The sequence below is a fragment of the Brachyhypopomus gauderio genome, chromosome 1, assembly GCF_052324685.1.
Source record: "Brachyhypopomus gauderio isolate BG-103 chromosome 1, BGAUD_0.2, whole genome shotgun sequence".
Lineage (NCBI taxonomy): Eukaryota > Metazoa > Chordata > Actinopteri > Gymnotiformes > Hypopomidae > Brachyhypopomus > Brachyhypopomus gauderio.
This window is the reverse complement of record NC_135211.1, coordinates 10485926-10505169: the sequence shown is the minus strand read 5'-3', so window position 1 is coordinate 10505169 and position 19244 is coordinate 10485926. Positions and strand designations below refer to the sequence as shown.

The 19244-nt window shown below is 47.3% G+C and overlaps 1 protein-coding gene across 4 annotated transcripts in view; it reads left to right on the top strand.

Annotated features, from left to right (window-relative positions):
• Positions 1-11882, top strand: part of fgd5a (FYVE, RhoGEF and PH domain containing 5a) — a 47774-nt gene extending 35892 nt beyond the window's left edge. For 2 of the 4 annotated variants that reach the window (XM_076991246.1, XM_076991169.1), the window contains exons 11-21: positions 423-494; positions 2615-2683; positions 4900-4983; positions 5160-5239; positions 5532-5625; positions 6067-6204; positions 7705-7807; positions 8016-8152; positions 10280-10408; positions 10702-10856; positions 11135-11882. In XM_076991246.1, the coding sequence (XP_076847361.1) occupies positions 423-494; positions 2615-2683; positions 4900-4983; positions 5160-5239; positions 5532-5625; positions 6067-6204; positions 7705-7807; positions 8016-8152; positions 10280-10408; positions 10702-10856; positions 11135-11171 (1098 nt within the window). In that variant the 3' untranslated portion in view covers positions 11172-11882. Of the gene's footprint in view, positions 1-422; positions 495-2614; positions 2684-2940; positions 3333-4899; positions 4984-5159; positions 5240-5531; positions 5626-6066; positions 6205-7704; positions 7808-8015; positions 8153-10279; positions 10409-10701; positions 10857-11134 lie in introns of those variants that run through there. The other 2 variants (XM_076991331.1, XM_076991412.1) reach the window with 2 other exon arrangements.
• Positions 11883-19244: the final 7362 nt, after the last annotated feature.

The following is a 19244-nucleotide window of genomic DNA, read 5'->3' as shown; positions in this document are numbered from 1 at the left end:
CACACACAAACATATACATACACACACACAAACATATACATACACATATACACAAACATACATACACATACACACACACACACACACACACAAATATATTCATACACATACACACACACACACACACACAAACATATACATACACACACACACAAACATATTCATACACATACACACACACACACACACACACATACAAACATATACATACACACACACACAAACATATTCATACACATATACACACACACACAAACATATACATACACATACACACACACACAAACATATTCATACACATACACACACACACACACACACACACACAAACATATACATACACATACACACATAGACATATACATACACATACACATATTCACACACATTTCTCCCTCACTCTCTCTCTCTCCTTTTGACAGGAGAACTTGCTACGTCTGGTGCACATTGAATACAGTGTGAAGGGGAAGAAGGGTTTGCTGCAACCAGGACGCGTGAGTGGATCATTCATCCTCACTGCAGGAGTCACAGTGCACATTCATCCTCACTGCAGGAGTCTTAGCTCACATTCATCCTTACTGCAGGAGTCACAGTGCACATTCATCCTCACTGCAGGAGTCTTAGCTCACATTCATCCTCACTGCAGGAGTCTCAGTGCACATTCATCCTCACTGCAGGAGTCTTAGCTCACATTCATCCTCACTGCAGGAGTCTCAGTGCACATTCATCCTCACTGCAGGAGTCTTAGCTCACATTCATCCTCACTGCAGGAGTCTCAGTGCACATTCATCCTCACTGCAGGAGTCTCAGTGCACATTCATCCTCACTGCAGGAGTCTTAGCTCACATTCATCCTCACTGCAGGAGTCTTAGCTCACATTCATCCTCACTGCAGGAGTCTTAGCTCACATTCATCCTCACTGCAGGAGTCTTAGCTCACATTCATTCTCACTGCAGGAATCTTAGCTCACATTCATCCTCACTAAAGGAGTCTTAGCTCACATTTATCCTCACTGCAGGGGTCTTAGCTCACATTCATCCTCACTGCAGGGGTCTTAGCTCACATTCATCCTCACTGCAGGAGTCTTAGCTCACATTCATCCTCACTAAAGGAGTCTTAGCTCACATTCATCCTCACTGCAGGGGTCTTAGCTCACATTCATCCTCACTGCAGGAGTCTTAGCTCACATTCATCCTCACTAAAGGAGTCTTAGCTCACATTCAACCTCACTGCAGGAGTCTTAGCTCACATTCATCCTCACTAAAGGAGTCTTAGCTCACATTCATCCTCACTGCAGGAGTCTTAGCTCACATTCATCCTCACTAAAGGAATCTTAGCTCACATTCATCCTCACTGCAGGAGTCTTAGCTCACATTCATCCTCACTGCAGGAGTCTTAGCTCACATTCATCCTCACTGCAGGAGTCTCAGTGCACATTCATCCTCACTGCAGGAGTCTCAGTGCACATTCATCCTCACTGCAGGAGTCTTAGCTCACATTCATCCTCACTGCAGGAGTCTTAGCTCACATTCATCCTCACTGCAGGAGTCTTAGCTCACATTCATCCTCACTGCAGGAGTCTTAGCTCACATTCATTCTCACTGCAGGAATCTTAGCTCACATTCATCCTCACTAAAGGAGTCTTAGCTCACATTTATCCTCACTGCAGGGGTCTTAGCTCACATTCATCCTCACTGCAGGGGTCTTAGCTCACATTCATCCTCACTGCAGGAGTCTTAGCTCACATTCATCCTCACTAAAGGAGTCTTAGCTCACATTCATCCTCACTGCAGGGGTCTTAGCTCACATTCATCCTCACTGCAGGAGTCTTAGCTCACATTCATCCTCACTAAAGGAGTCTTAGCTCACATTCAACCTCACTGCAGGAGTCTTAGCTCACATTCATCCTCACTAAAGGAGTCTTAGCTCACATTCATCCTCACTGCAGGAGTCTTAGCTCACATTCATCCTCACTAAAGGAATCTTAGCTCACATTCATCCTCACTGCAGGAGTCTTAGCTCACATTCATCCTCACTAAAGGAGTCTTAGCTCACATTCATCCTCACTGCAGGAGTCTTGGCTCACATTCATCCTCACTGCAGGAGTCTTAGCTCACATTCATCCTCACTGCAGGAGTCTCAGTGCACATTCATCCTCACTGCAGGAGTCTTAGCTCACATTCATCCTCACTAAAGGAGTCTTAGCTCACATTCATCCTCACTGCAGGAGTCTTGGCTCACATTCATCCTCACTGCAGGAGTCTCAATGCACATTCATCCTCACTGCAGGAGTCTTAGCTCACATTCATCCTCACTAAAGGAGTCTTAGCTCACATTCATCCTCACTAAAGGAGTCTTAGCGCACATTCATCTTCACTACTTACAAACCTGAAGAGTTCCAAGGCCTACAGCTCATTTATTACTTATTTTATCTGCTAAATATTTAACCTAGGTATTGTTAATTATGTCTTTTTAAAGAGAGTCAAAATGGTCTACCTTGTGTGTGTGTGTGTGTGTGTGTGTGTGTGTGTGTGTGTGTGTGTGTGTGTGTGTGTGTGTGTGTGTGTGTGTGTGTGTGTGTGTGTGTGTGTGTGTGTGTGTGTGTGTCTTTCAGGTGTTTGTGAAAGAGGGCACTCTTATGAAGGTCTCCCGTAAAAGCAGACAGCCTAGGCACCTGTTCTTGGTAACGAAACCACGTTTCTTGCTCAGTACTTTCAGAAACACTAGTACAGTGGAGTTTATCCTCATACATAGAACCAGTGCACCAGACAATGCAATAAATAACAATGCAACACTTCATGTGCCCTATGCCTCATTCTCTGTCTCTCCATCTCTCTCCCTCCCTCTCTCCCTCCCTCTCTCCCTCCCTCTCTCCCTCCCTCTCCCTCCCTCCCTCTCCCTCCCTCTCTCTCCTCCTCTCTTACTCTCTTACCCCCCAAGAACATTTGGTGTGGCTGTTCATACCCACTGTGTGTGTGTGTGTGTGGTGTGTGCGTGTGTGCGCGCGCATGCCTGTGTGTGTGTGTGCGTGTGTGCATATGTGCATGTGTGTGTGAGTGTGTGTGTGTGTGTGTGTGTGTGTGTGGTGTTTGGACAGCAGCACATGGAACAGTGCTAGCTCTTCCTCAGGTCCAGAGCCGGAGTGGCTAATCGGGAGATTCGGGAGGATTCCCGATGGGCCGGCTCATGTCAATCTCTAGTTTGGGCCAATTGGGAGGGAACATTTATTTTGGGCCCCGGATTTGGGCATGAAACTCCCGGGCTGAAAAAGTGGCCCACTCCGGCCCTGCTCAGGTCTACAGTTTGTCACCAAGTGATGGCTGCAAAGTCTGAGTTCATTAATAATAATGTGAGGGAGAGGTGAGGGTGGGTGAGGGTGGGTGAGGGTGAGGGTGCAGTGAGGGTGGGGTGAGGGTGGGTGAGGGTGGGTGAGGGTGGGGTGAGGGTGGGTGAGTATGGGTGAGGGTGCAGTGAGGGTGGGGTGATGTTGGGTGAGGGTGGGTGAGTGTGGGGTGAAGGCAGGGTGAGGGTGGGTGAGTATGGGTGAGGGTGGGTGGGTGAGTATGGGTGAGGGTGGGGTGAGTATGGGTGAGGGTGGGTGAGTATGGGTGAGGGTGGGTGAGTATGGGTGAGGGTGGGTGGGTGAGTATGGGTGAGGGTGGGTGAGTATGGGTGAGGGTGGGTGAGTATGGGTGAGGGTGGGTGGGTGAGTATGGGTGAGGGTGGGTGAGCATGGGTGAGGGTGGGTGAGTATGGGTGAGGGTGGGGTGAGTATGGGTGAGGGTGGGTGAGTATGGGTGAGGGTGGGTGAGTATGGGTGAGGGTGGGTGGGTGAGTATGGGTGAGGGTGGGTGAGTATGGGTGAGGGTGGGTGAGTATGGGTGACGGTGGGTGGGTGAGTATGGGTGAGGGTGGGTGGGTGAGTATGGGTGAGGGTGGGTGAATATGGGTGAGGGTGGGTGGGTGAGTATGGGTGAGGGTGGGTGAGTATGGGTGAGGGTGGGTGAGTATGGGTGAGGGTGGGGTGAGTATGGGTGAGGGTGGGTGAGTATGGGTGAGGGTGGGTGAGTATGGGTGAGGGTGGGTGAGGGTGGAGTGAAGGTGGCTGTATGGTCTGCGCTGACCCTTTAGGAGCTGCGTGCTGCATGAATGCGGCTGCTGTTTTTGTTCAGTTCTTTTAGGATGGAATGCTGTTGTTGCAGGGTGGAGGTGGGAGTGGGGGGTGGGGTACTTTCTGCGAATCACCCATGCTGAATTCCTGGATGCTGTCTGTGTGCTACGGATGTTTGGGGCACTGTGTGTGTGTGTGTGTGTGTGTGTGTGTGTGTGTGTGTGTGTGTGTGTGTGTGTGTGTGTGTGTGTGTGTGTGTGTGTGTGTGAGTGAGTGTGTGTGTCTCTGTGTCCCATGATCTCATTGCTTTTGTTTGATGCTAAATTTGTGAAGCAAAACACAATGAGTGGTTTGAAGTTTGTGTGCTTGTGCATGTGTGTGTGCACGTATGTGAACAAGAATGTTCCCAGAATTACACCATCATTGTCAACAAAAGCAGAAGTGATAAACTTTAGTGTTTCTTTATAAAACTTCCCTATTGTGTGTAGCGTGTGAACGCAAACACCTAAATACATTACAGAATGTGCTGATAATTGGCATAATGCATTTCTGAATGTGAAGCAAACCTTATACTGCCCCCTTGTGGTGCACTCTAAAACTATCGGAACCTGGATACTTATGTACGTTGTACTTTTAGGTGAAAAGGTAAAAAATAATTTGATTGCAAATTGTCATATATGGTGATAAGACTGTGTGTGTGTGTGTGTGTGTGTGTGTGTGTGTGTGTGTGTGTGTGTGTGTGTGTGTGTGTGTGTGTGTGTGTGTGTGTGTGTGTGTGTGTATTACAGATGAATGATGTGATGCTGTACACATACCCTCAGCAGGATGGGAAATACAGGATGAAGAACACTCTGCCTCTCAGTGGCATGAAGGTCAACTCACCTTTGAGTTTTCAACACCTTACATACATCTGCTAACAGCACGTCTAATAGATGATGTCCTCTGTGTGTGTGTGTGTGTGTGTGTGTGTGTGTGTGTGTGTGTGTGTGTGTGTGTGTGTGTGTGTGTGTGTGTGTGTGTGTGTGTGTGTGTGTGTGTGTCTGTACAGGTCAGCAAACCTGTCATAGACAACGTGCTCAACACACTCAGGATAGAGGTCAATGACATTACCATCACCCTCTCAGCCAGGTGAGGACTCGCAATGCATTTATGTGTGTGTGTTGTGTGTGTGTGTGTGTCATGTGTTTGTAAGTAGATTAATGCTCAAGTTCACTAACATCTATTCGTTGTTAAAACATAACCAAACCTCTCTCCTTGTCTACATGCATCCATGTATCTCTGTGGCTCTGTGTGTCTCTGTGTGTCTCTTTGTGTCTCTGCATGTCTCTGCGTGTCTCTCCGTGTCTCTGTGTGTCTCTGCGTGTCTCTGTGTGTCTCTCCATGTCTCTGCGTGTCTCTGTGGGCCTGTGTCTGCGTGCAGTTCTCTGGGAGAGAGAGAGGACTGGTTCCACACCCTCAGCAGAGCCATAGCAGACCATGGTGCAGGTCTCAACACCTTCAGCTCCTCCAGTGAGGTGAGCACCACTTTTTGGGGGGTACAGTTGGGTAGATGTATCTGCAAAAACACACTTCCCCCATTAAGAGACAACATTAATCAGTCCCAGAAATTATCAGGGCTGTTGATGTGTTGGTTACTTCTTTAAAAATTACCACAAACCCCCTCTGCTCATGGTGTTCATAAGTAAAGCCACTCATATCCCTGTACATCAGTGGTGTGTTTGTGAGAGCTGGTGCTGTGTCAGGGTGGTGAGTACGTGTGTGTGTGGATGTGTGTGTGTGTGTGTGTGTGTGTGTGTGTGTGTGTGTGTGTGTGTGTGTGTGTGTGTGTGTGTGTGTGTGTGTTTGTGTGTGTGTGTAAGTGTCTGCGGTGTATAAGAGAGAGCGGGAATGTGTGTGTGTGTGTGTGTGTGTGTGTGTGTGTGTGTGTTCTCTAACCCCTCCCCTCACTTGCTCAGGCCAGAGAGAAGCTGTGGATGTGTGTGGGGGAGGCGGCGCCTGTGTTTGTGCCTGTCGCTCAAGCCATGATGTGCATGAACTGTGCGTCTGACTTCAGCCTGACCCTGCGCAGACACCACTGCAACGCCTGCGGAAAGGTGCACACACACACACATTATTTAATGCTTAAATTAATAAAGCAATATTTTCTTATGGATCTGTCAGTAATTTTAAGTGAAAACATTTTTCAACAAGCAAATATATAAAAACAAACTTCCTTCAAAGAAAACATGTCCTGTACATTAAATGAATAAAGTAATACAGGTTTGAAAAGTGCTGGAATTTAGGCTAAAGTACTTGAAAATGCTTGAAATTGTAACTACTTCGTTTCACAACAAATATCTGTCTAACTGAACAGTTCTCTTGTATTACGTTAACAAATACGAGCCTCTTGTAATTCCAGGACGAAACATGAGAGAACGTGAAGACGTGAATATTGGGCGTTTTGAAAATGTGAATGAAAAGCAAATTATTTCGAATAATTTCGAATATATGTATAAATATTTAACTTAATTAAGTTTAACATGCTGGGAAATATTGAAATTGACCTTGAATGTGACGTACAAGTGCTTGAATTCCACCTTGTAAAGGTGTATGAACCCTTCAAACATGACTTTGTTCATTGCGCTGAGGCGCGGCGCGTGCAAAGTTACAAAATTCGAGAGGTGCACGACCTCGCGAATCGACAGCGCGCGAGACCCTCGCGCACGGGCGGAGCCACGGCGATTACGTAATTTTCGCCGCGCGGACCCTCACTGCAGTGACTTCGCGGGCCACCGTTGCATTGTGGGGAATGTAGTGTTTGTGCGTGCAAAACACCAGCGGGCGGCTGTGGCCTGCGGGCCGGTTCTAATAGTAATTAAATATCATCCAGGGGGCCATAGATAATCAATTCTTGACTTTGACATATGTGCGCTACACACTCACATATACACACTCTACCCACTCACACACACTACACACTCACATATACACACTCTACCCACTCACACACACTACACACACTACACACTCACATATACACACTCTCAGGGCCGGAGTGGGACACTTTTTCAGCCCGGGAGTTTCATGCCCAAATCCGGCCCAAAATTATTTTCCTCTCCCAATCGGCCCAAACTAGAGATTGACATGAGCCGGCCCATCGGGAATCCTCCCGAATCTCCCGATTAGCCACTCCGGCTCTGCACACTCTACCCACGCACACACACTACACACACACTGTACACTCACATATACACACTCTACCCACTCACACACACTACACACACACTGTACACTCACATATACGCACTCTACCCACTCACACACACTACACACATACTGTACACACACATATACGCACTGTACCCACTCACACACACTGTACACTCACATATACGCACTCTACCCACTCACACACACTACACACTGTATACTCACAACACATGATACATAATTGGCCAGTTTGTCCTTTTTATTGCACAACAGATTTCAGCATGGCAGCTTATTTACTTTTTGGAATATCATTTAGAGTCTGATATTCTCCACAAAGGAGGGTTCAGGATGTTGGGCTTACGCATAGCAGAGTTCTTATGTGCACTTCTTTCTCTGGCCTGCAGGTGGTGTGTCGAGCCTGCTCCAGGAATAGGTATCCACTGAGATATTTGAAAGACAGAATGTCTAAAGTGTGCGACCGGTGCTACGCTGAGCTCAGGAAACGAGGTGAGTGTCCTACAAACACACAGTCAGTGTGTTTCTCACAGCCACCAGCGTGATACAGAGCTGATTATGCATGTGCTATGAGTCAAATACATGGGAAAAACTTCTAATTTGTGACATTATCAAGGTCTGGATTCAGGAGGGCTCTTAGGATTCTTTTTCCTGTTATAAACAGTCTGAGTGGTGTGTGTGTGTGCGTGTGTGTGTGTAGGTGGGAATGTCTCTATGGTGTGTGGCAGTGCCAGTCCTCACACACACCGGGTCAGCAGGCCTCTGTCTGCTGTGTTCCAGAGCCTGCAGCCACCCAGCCTGTGGAGGAGCAGGAAGAGCACTTCACCCCTAGCTCAGGTACAGCACTCTCTCCTCCACCTGTGTGTCTACACCCCTAGCTCAGGTACAGCACTCTCTCCTCCACCTGTGTGTCTTCACCCCTAGCTCAGGTACAGCACTCTCTCCTCCACCTGTGTGTCTACACCCCTAGCTCAAGTACAGCACTCTCTCCTCCACCTGTGTGTCTTCACCCCTAGCTCAGGTACAGCACTCTCTCCTCCACCTGTGTGTCTACACCCCTAGCTCAGGTACACCACTCTCTCCTCCACCTGTGTGTCTTCACCCCTAGCTCAGGTACAGCACTCTCTCCTCCACCTGTGTGTCTACACCCCTAGCTCAGGTACAGCACTCTCTCCTCCACCTGTGTGTCTACACCCCTAGCTCAGGTACAGCACTCTCTCCTCCACCTGTGTGTCTTCACCCCTAGCTCAGGTACAGCACTCTCTCCTCCACCTGTGTGTCTACACCCCTAGCTCAGGTACAGCACTCTCTCCTCCACCTGTGTGTCTACACCCCTAGCTCAGGTACAGCACTCTCTCCTCCACCTGTGTGTCTACACCCCTAGCTCAGGTACAACACTCTCTCCTCCACCTGTGTGTCTACACCCCTAGCTCAGGTACAGCACTCTCTCCTCCACCTGTGTGTCTTCACCCCTAGCTCAGGTACAGCACTCTCTCCTCCACCTGTGTGTCTACACCCCTAGCTCAGGTACAGCACTCTCTCCTCCACCTGTGTGTCTACACCCCTAGCTCAGGTACAGCACTCTCTCCTCCACCTGTGTGTCTACACCCCTAGCTCAGGTACAGCACTCTCTCCTCCACCTGTGTGTCTACACCCCTAGCTCAGGTACAGCACTCTCTCCTCCACCTGTGTGTCTTCACCCCTAGCTCAGGTACAGCACTCTCTCCTCCACCTGTGTGTCTACACCCCTAGCTCAGGTACAGCACTCTCTCCTCCACCTGTGTGTCTACACCCCTAGCTCAGGTACAGCACTCTCTCCTCCACCTGTGTGTCTACACCCCTAGCTCAGGTACAGCACTCTCTCCTCCACCTGTGTGTCTACACCCCTAGCTCAGGTACAGCATTCTCTCCTCCACCTGTGTGTCTACACCCCTAGCTCAGGTACAGCACTCTCTCCTCCACCTGTGTGTCTTCACCCCTATCTCAGGTACAGCACTCTCTCCTCCACCTGTGTGTCTTCACCCCTAGCTCAGGTACAGCACTCTCTCCTCCACCTGTGTGTCTACACCCCTAGCTCAGGTACAGCACTCTCTCCTCCACCTGTGTGTCTACACCCCTAGCTCAGGTAAAGCACTCTCTCCTCCACCTGTGTGTCTACACCCCTAGCTCAGGTACAGCACTCTCTCCTCCACCTGTGTGTCTACACCCCTAGCTCAGGTACAGCACTCTCTCCTCCACCTGTGTGTCTACACCCCTAGCTCAGGTACAGCATTCTCTCCTCCACCTGTGTGTCTACACCCCTAGCTCAGGTACAGCATTCTCTCCTCCACCTGTGTGTCTACACCCCTAGCTCAGGTACAGCACTCTCTCCTCCACCTGTGTGTCTACACCCCTAGCTCAGGTACAGCACTCTCTCCTCCACCTGTGTGTCTTCACCCCTAGCTCAGGTACAGCACTCTCTCCTCCACCTGTGTGTCTACACCCCTAGCTCAGGTACAGCACTCTCTCCTCCACCTGTGTGTCTACACCCCTAGCTCAGGTACAGCACTCTCTCCTCCACCTGTGTGTCTACACCCCTAGCTCAGGTACAGCACTCTCTCCTCCACCTGTGTGTCTACACCCCTAGCTCAGGTACAGCACTCTCTCCTCCACCTGTGTGTCTACACCCCTAGCTCAGGTACAGCACTCTCTCCTCCACCTGTGTGTCTACACCCCTAGCTCAGGTACAGCACTCTCTCCTCCACCTGTGTGTCTACACCCCTAGCTCAGGTACAGCACTCTCTCCTCCACCTGTGTGTCTACACCCCTAGCTCAGGTACAGCACTCTCTCCTCCACCTCTGTGTCTTCTTGGTGTCCTATATCTCACTAATACGTTTCCTCTGTCTCTTGTTAACTCTTTGTGTATGTGTGTGTGTGTGTGTGTGTGTGTGTGTGTGTGTGTGTGTGTGTGTGTGTGTGTGTAGGTGTGTGTGGGCACCGAGGGCTCCACTATGAGTGGGAGTCTACAGAGGCGTAAGAAGAGCAAACGGAAGTGGAAGCGCCTGTGGTTCCTGCTCAAAGACAAGGTGCTCTACACCTTTACAGCCCGAGAGGTGAGGGGGCCCAGAGTCTCCTACACCATTACACACACACGCACGCACACACACACGCACGCACGCACGCACACACACACACACACACACACACGCACACACACACACACACACGCGCGCGCACACACACACACATACACACGCGCACACATACACACACACACACACACACATACACACACACATACACACACACATACACACACACACACACACACACACACACACACACACACACATATGATTCCTGCTCAAAGACAGGAACTCTCTCTCTCTCCCTCCTTCTCTCCCAGGATAAGGTGGCGAGTGAGTCTCTGCCTCTGCAGGGCTTGACGGTGAAGCTGCCTGATGAAGCTGATGAGGAGGAATCTCACAGTGTATTCCAGCTCTACAACAAAAAGACTCTGTACTACACATTCAGAGCAGATGATCAGCTCACCGCACGCAGGTCACTCTCTCTCCGCCTCACACACACACACACACTGTATAAACACACACAATCACAGACATGTACTATCACACATACACGCACACACAAACACCACACACACTGTATAAACACAAACAATCACAGACATGTACTATCACACATACACGCACACACACACACAAACACCACACACACTGAGTGCTTTACATTTAATATCTTTAAATATTTTTAATATCTTCAATTAGTGTTCCAGACGTCTGCTGAAATGGACAAACTCTTTCTGTCTTATTTGACAGATGGGTGAATGCAATGGAAGAAGCTACTGTCTTGTAGTACTCACTCAGACACAGGGGAGGGGGACAATTCAGAGGAGATGGAGCAGATACTACACCACCTCTCCTCCGCCTTCACCAAGGGATTCAGTGCCCTGTGGCTGGACTCCCCCCACTCTAGACACAGAGCTCCACCCTGTCAGCCCTGTGTCTGAGTGTGATCACTGGAGTGTCATCGTCGTCAGCTCCTGGTGCAGTGATCCCACAGTCCTATTGGACCTACAGTCCTAATGGATCCAGAGTCCTAATGGATCCACAGTCCTATTGGATCCGCAGGCGTGGATCTGTCTTCTGGTTTGTCTCTGAATGTACATAAAGGCAAAGTGGACGAATAAGGAGAAAATTTGACAAGTGTCAAATGTAAATATTACAGTTCGGAAATGCTGCGGTAGAGCATCCAGTCAGTGCCAACAGCACCCCCTAGTGGAAGAGTTTCAGTGTGGAAGGAGAAAAGCCTTAGGGTGGAAGTCAGTCTAGGGCAGTAGTACACACAGCCAGGACAGTAGAACACACACCCAGGGCAGTAGAACACACACCCAGGGCAGTAGAACACACACCCAGGACAGTAGAACACACACCCAGGACAGTAGAACACACACCCAGGGCAGTAGAACACACACCCAGGGCAGTAGAACACACACCCAGGGCAGTAGATTACACACCCAAGGCAGTAGAACACACACCCAGGGCAGTAGAACACACACCCAGGACAGTAGAACACACACCCAGGGCAGTAGAACACACACCCAGGACAGTAGAACACACACCCAGGACAGTAGAACACACACCCAGGACAGTAGAACACACACCCAAGGCAGTAGAACACACACCCAAGGCAGTAGAACACACACCCAGGGCAGTAGAACACACACCCAGGGCAGTAGAACACACACCCAGGGCAGTAGAACACACACCCAGGACAGTAGAACACACACCCAGGACAGTAGAACACACACCCAGGGCAGTAGAACACACACCCAGGACAGTAGAACACACACCCAGGACAGTAGAACACACACCCAGGGCAGTAGAACACACACCCAGGACAGTAGAACACACACCCAGGACAGTAGAACACACACCCAGGGCAGTAGAACACACACCCAGGGCAGTAGAACACACAGCCAGGACAGTAGAACACACAGCCAGGGCAGTAGAACACACACCCAGGGCAGTAGAACACACACCCAGGACAGTAGAACACACAGCCAGGGCAGTAGAACACACAGCCAGGGCAGTAGAACACACAGCCAGGGCAGTAGAACACACACCCAGGGCAGTAGAACACACACCCAAGGCAGTAGAACACACACCCAGGACAGTAGAACACACACCCAGGACAGTAGAACACACACCCAGGACAGTAGAACACACACCCAGGGCAGTAGAACACACACCCAGGACAGTAGAACACACACCCAGGACAGTAGAACACACACCCAGGACAGTAGAACACACACCCAGGACAGTAGAACACACACCCAGGACAGTAGAACACACAGCCAGGGCAGTAGAACACACAGCCAGGGCAGTAGAACACACACCCAGGACAGTAGAACACACAGCCAGGGCCAGACTACCCACATCGAGGGTGTCCTGGGAAGGCACTGTGTGTACACACTGGGAAGAGTGTGTGCTCTGGGAACATCTGCCAGAATCAGGATGAGGTGATTGAAATCATTTTTGTAATTTCTACATCATCACAGTTCATGTGAACTTAAGGGCTCTGGGGAAATGGGTTTTGGAACTGGAGAGTTTTTAAGCAGAATCTAAAGTATTTTTGAGATATTGTGGATCAAACCAAACCACGAACAGTCCATTCACTTACATATCAAATATATCAGTTCACATATCCCTTGCCTAAATTTTGATAAGCAATGTATAAACGTACAGTGTAAAATATTTAGTTCCCACATACAATAATTTAATACAACGCTGTATATTGGAAGAGTTACCTGTACATTTTATCGTAAGATATTGAAATGTTTGGAGGGGTTATTGTAATTTAATTTGCAGTAAAGTAAAGGTTTGCTGTAAGCTTTAGTTTGAGCTAACCTTAGTTTTAGTTTTCCACGCACACATATACACACACACATGCAAGCAGCTGCACACACATGAACACACCAACACACGCACACACACATGAACACACATGCACACATACGCACACACATGGACACATGCACACATATACATATGCACACATACACAAGTGCACACACACACCCACACACACAAACACACACACACACACACACACTAATACCATGTCATTCTTTTATGTTGATCGTTTGAAAAGTAGATGAATGTGTCTGACATTCATAGCACATTTGATAAAGTTTCACACTGGAAGCAAATGTATTTGCACTCAACCAGTGAGTATGCCAGTTTAATGAATGCAGTAAAGTAAATTTAAATGGTGTCTGCTTCTGTTATTAACTCACTGGACAATGACTGGCCTTGTGCCAGCCTTTATATTTTTCATGAGTCTCAACTTGTGGTATAATTTAGACTAGAACTAGGATTAAACTAAGATCTATGATTTATATAGAAACTAGGGTTCAATTGTGCACATAAAACCAGACTACTAACTTGTGAATGTAACTATTTTGAATGCAGTATTACTACATTTTGCATTGCTACCAAATACAGAAATCTGATGTCAAATCCCCCCCTAAGCTGTCAGGGAAAGTCAGAGGTTGAAGATTTTACCAATCTCATCAAATAAATTGTAATTCACCTTTATATGGATGCAGTGTTCCCCAGTCCTGCAGTGTTCCCCTGTCCTGCAGTGTTCCCCAGTCCTGCAGTGTTCCCCAGTCCTGCAGTGTTCCCCTGTCCTGCAGTGTTTCTCAGTCCTGCAGTGTTCCCCAGTCCTGCAGTGTTCCCCAGTCCTGCAGTGTTCCCCTGTCCTGCAGTGTTCCCCAGTCCTGCAGTGTTTCTCAGTCCTGCAGTGTTCCGCAGTCCTGCAGTGTTCCCCAGTCCTGCAGTGTTTCTCAGTCCTGCAGTGTTCCCCAGTCCTGCAGTGTTCCCCAGTCCTGCAGTGTTCCCCTGTCCTGCAGTGTTCCCCAGTCCTGCAGTGTTCCCCAGTCCTGCAGTGTTCCCCAGTCCTGCAGTGTTTCTCAGTCCTGCAGTGTTCCCCAGTCCTGCAGTGTTTCTCAGTCCTGCAGTGTTCCCCAGTCCTGTAGTGTTTCTCAGTCCTGCAGTGTTCCCCAGTCCTGCAGTGTTTCTCAGTCCTGCAGTGTTTCTCAGTCCAGCAGAGTTCCCCAGTCCTGCAGTAACCATAGCAGCACAAGCTTCTTATGCATACTAGATTGCCATTTGCTAATTAGTAATTAGTAAATTAGCTGACACATTGGAACAGGTGTGATGCAGCATGGAAACCTGAAAGGTGCAGTGCAAGATTATTACAAGCACCGACTCACAGAACTGTCCTTCATAAATGTGTTTGTGCTGCGCTGATGAGGACATTACCCCTTGGTCGAAATGAGATTAATAATGAATGTATTGAAATGAACTCTGCTGTACATGTTGACAATACAAATGATAACACTGGAGAAAAGAACAAAGTTGCCGATAAAACTATGTTGTCTGTACGTGATGTGGACAGAGAAGCCTTTGTATTGCAAGTTATAATGAAGGACATGTCTCTAGAAAATTTTAGAAATTTCTATTAATGTTCTGTTTTCTGTTCCATCTCTGAATATGCAGTTTGAACAGACATATGTGGTCTGGTTGTTTGTTTCGAAGGCAATAGTGAAATACAACACGGAAAAGGTGAATTATTATTGAATTTGTTGTATTTTAGAACCACAGACCTACAGAAGCACAATTTCTAATCTCGATCTCTAATCTCTGAGATGTGTTTATTACCACTGATTAACTCTACCAACTCTACTGAACACTTCCGTTGTGATGATTTCACCAGCTGTGCAATTTCTGAAGCTCTAGGAGGTGAAACCAGTGCTCTCTGAAATCTGTATATAATCATACATTCATACCGTGGCTATAGAAGAGAAATCTTGAAAAATGGAAATGTACATAAAATCTCTCATTCTTTTGTTTGTTTGCACTGACTGATAAAAATAAAAAAGTTATGCCAACTTTTTTTTATTATCAATTATTACTTTAAACATATGAGGACATACAGTTAAGCTTTTTATGTTCATTTACAAGTTGTCTGGTTTAACAGTATCTTTTTTTGTATGTAATATATAATGTAAACCAACTTTTGTAATTTCAATAAAAGAACAATGAAGGAATATTTCTAACTTATTGCTTGTAATTTTTTAACTTTTCGTTGTTTGTTTATTGTGTTATGTCGTTAATGGCCACTAGGAGACAGTACATCTTTTTCTAAACAAACGTGACTCCTTCATGAGATCCCACCATAGTTGATAACAGAGAAATGTTATAAATGGTTATGGTGCCCATGATCTCAGTATCTCCAATCTCAACAATCACTGAACATATATATCCCCACAACACATTAATGTACATCCAAACATTCTTAAATTGTTTTATGCCACGAGGCCTTCCGTTGAAAGATGGGATATCCAAGAGCCAGTAATGGCCATCACCTACAGTCAGTATTTAATTACACATGGAGCTACGGCAGCAGTCTGAGGTGGACCCCTTGTGTAAGAGGAGACCCTTATCATCATGTTGTCGTATTTGAGCTCTTGCATGCAGCAATAACCAAACTGCAGTCAGGTAAGGTGATATAACGGGGCTACGATAATGTGTTCTTATCAGAACACTGTAGTCACCAGCCCGGGCACAGTTAGGTACAGCCGTACAAATCATGAATAATATATGCAAATGAGAAAAGAAACGGCACAAAACATTTCAGCCTGTTTCTCTTCATCCTTTGAAATATTAATGTTGGTGTGATCTGCTGCCCTGCTGTAAAGACTCAACTGTGTAGCCAGCACTCCCCCTTCTGCAGGGAGAGAGAATCAGCACCAGCAGCAGAAAAGCAGGTTGAGGGAAATAAATCCCAAAAAGATGGAATCTGATTGGGTAATAGCACTCGATGAATGTAAACGTGTCACCTGCTGCACTGGTGAGCTACAAATTGAGCTCACCCTGGTCTGGGGAGAGAAAGGTGGAAGGATGGATGGAGGGAGACTAGGAAATGTGAATCTGGAAGGAGCAGTTTTTCAGCAAAGAGACAATGGGAACTTCAGAAAAGGATCAAGAGAGAGACGAAGGGGTGAATAGAGAGTGAAACTGGGCTGCTCCAGTTGTTGAGGTCCCTGGAGTTTCCCCCGACCCAGATTGATCAAGTAACAGGCAGACAGAGAGGTGGAGAGATTACACTTTTGTCTTACTCCCATCGAGGAGCTGTTGAGTTTGTCACTGACCAATGGGGAAGTTGCAGAAAGCATGCTAGGATCTGTGTGTGTGTGTGTGTGTGTGTGTGTGTATGTGTGAGTTTGTGTGTGTATATGTGTGTGTGTGTGTCCTGTTCAGAAGGCATTTTCATCACAAATGCAGAAAGAGATCAGAGACCTTCAGCAACAGGCCAGCACATGTCAGTCTAACGCCAGATTCATTTTACAATTGAGCTCATTTTGCACACAATACATTCAGATGTAGGCTGCACTGTACAGAAGTCACCAGAGACACTACTGCACAGTACACATGAGAGGGACACATCTGACTAACATGCTATGCTTTGTGCCTCCGTGTTTATCTAAACAGAGATATAAGCAACCTACCACTAATTTATTAAGCTACACGTCTGTGTATCCATGTCCAGGATACATGTTCATCCACTATATGGTTGACAGGATTTTGTAATTTTGTAAATTTTGTAAACTCATTTGTAATCCTTTCAGTGCAGAAATATTGTGCCCCATGATATATGTCTTTGCAATTAATGATGGCACTTTTTAGCGGTTATTATCAGACCTCCAGAGTCAGGGGGTTTCCAGCTCCTGGAACATGTGCATTTCTTTCTCATCCAGTGAGATGAAGTGTATTCGGTGTACGTCAGCAGTTGGAGACGGTTCTGTCACCCCTCACTGTCACTCCTTATGTTTTACAGACAGATTAACATCATTTTTTGCTAAATTAGAACAGTGTTATTAGAAAACTGTTTATAAGGTTAATGATCTCTGTAGAATTGATTGCATTAGTGAATTCAGACATGCTGTTAGGGGTCCAGCTGTATTGCACTGATTGGGACCAGTTGGCAGGGTTCCTATGATTTCTCTAATTATGGAATTATCCTTGGGAGAAGGGGCATCAGTCTCAGGGAGGAGACACTGTGACATCACCTTCCTTCTCAGTCTCCATCTCTGAAACCTCCGCCTCCTCGGAAGCACTGGAGATCTCCTTCATATCAGCCTCCTCTGGCCTGGAAGACTGCCCCCTGTCCAAACCGCTCTCCTCCGAGGACTCCGACTCTTCAGGGAAGAAAGGAGCCTCAGTAGATGGTATCTCAGGACAAGCTCCTCCTCCTCCCCCTCAGAGGTTGTACCAGTCCTGGAATGCTGCACCGAGCTGGGCAGACTCCGCCTCTGGGAAAGGGTATAGAAGGTATACCTCCATGGGGAGCTGGCCAGCTGGTCCTCTGACAGGCTGATAGGCTGTTGTGAGGTCTGAGGGCTGATAGGCTGTTGTGTGGTTTGAGGGCTGATAGGCTGTTGTGAGGTTTGAGGGCTGATAGACTGTGTGGCTGATGGGTTGTGGCTGGTGTGTCAGGAGTTGATTTTGTATTGTCTGTCTGAGGCTTTGTTGATCAGCTGTGAGGCTGGACTGCTTCTGCTGCTGTTCATTTTGTTCATATTTTTATGTAAATCATTCTTTTGTTCAAGCAATTCACCTAATGTTATTTCTAGGTTTCTTGTTTTCATTCTGTTATCTGTTTCTTTTGGTTCTTGTAGCTGTTGAACAGGTTCAGTCTCTTGGAGTTTATCCTCTTTAAGCTCTGTCATTTCCATCTCTAGTGGGGAGAGGCACTCCTGAATGTACCATACAGATAGTGTGAGGGATGTGTGAAGGGTGTGTGAGGGGCATAAAGAGAGTGTAGCTCCGAGTCTGAGGGGTGTGATGGCCATCAATCTCTCCCTTTCTCTCTCTCTCTCTCTCTCTCTCTCTCTCTCTCTCTGAATATATGTGGGAAGGCTGAACAAGACTCGAGACGTTTATCAGTCCTATCACTAGCCATGAACTCACCACCGTTATCTTGGCTAAGAACATGACGCACAACTTTTTTTTCTTATCTAGAAAACAATACTAGAGGTACTTCTTATTGGGCCTGCTTTCCAAAGACACTGAGCAGAGTCATGGAAAAAATGATGTCATTGGTGAAACAAACTATTTTAGTTCATGATTAGGCTGAATTCACGAGCTATTTTCCGACATGACACACACAGTGTTTTTTATTGTCAGTCACTGGGTAATTTGGCTAATGAGTAACTAATGACACTACAGTAATGTTTTAAACAGTTTGATCTTTGACAGTTTGAAAGTTTCACACAGCACTTAAGTTCATTCTTTATGAAACTCCTGTGAGAGGCACACTGTGAGACAGAGAGAGATCCAGTGAGAGTCAGACACTGTGAGACAGAGAGAGATCCAGTGAGAGTCAGACACTGTGAGACAGAGAGAGCTCCTGTGAGGCAGACACTGTGAGGCAGACATTGTGAGATAGAGAAAACTCCAGTGAGTCAGACACTATGAGACAGACAGAGATCCAGTGAGTCAGACACTGTGAGACAGAGAGGGCTCCTGTGAGAGTCAGACACTGTGAGACATAAAGAACTCCAGTGAGAGTCAGACACTGTGAGACAGAGAGAGCTCCTGTGAGTCAGACACTGTGAGACATAGAGAACTCCAGTGAGAGTCAGACACTGTGAGACAGAGAGAGCTCCTGTGAGTCAGACACTGTGAGACATAAAGAACTCCAGTGAGAGTCAGACACTGTGAGACAGAGAGAGCTCCTGTGAGTCAGACACTGTGAGACAGAGAGAGATCCAGTGAGAGTCAGACACTGTGAGACAGAGAGAGAGTGAGAGAGGAACTGATGACCAGTTGAAAGATTCATTTTTCTCCATTTATGGGT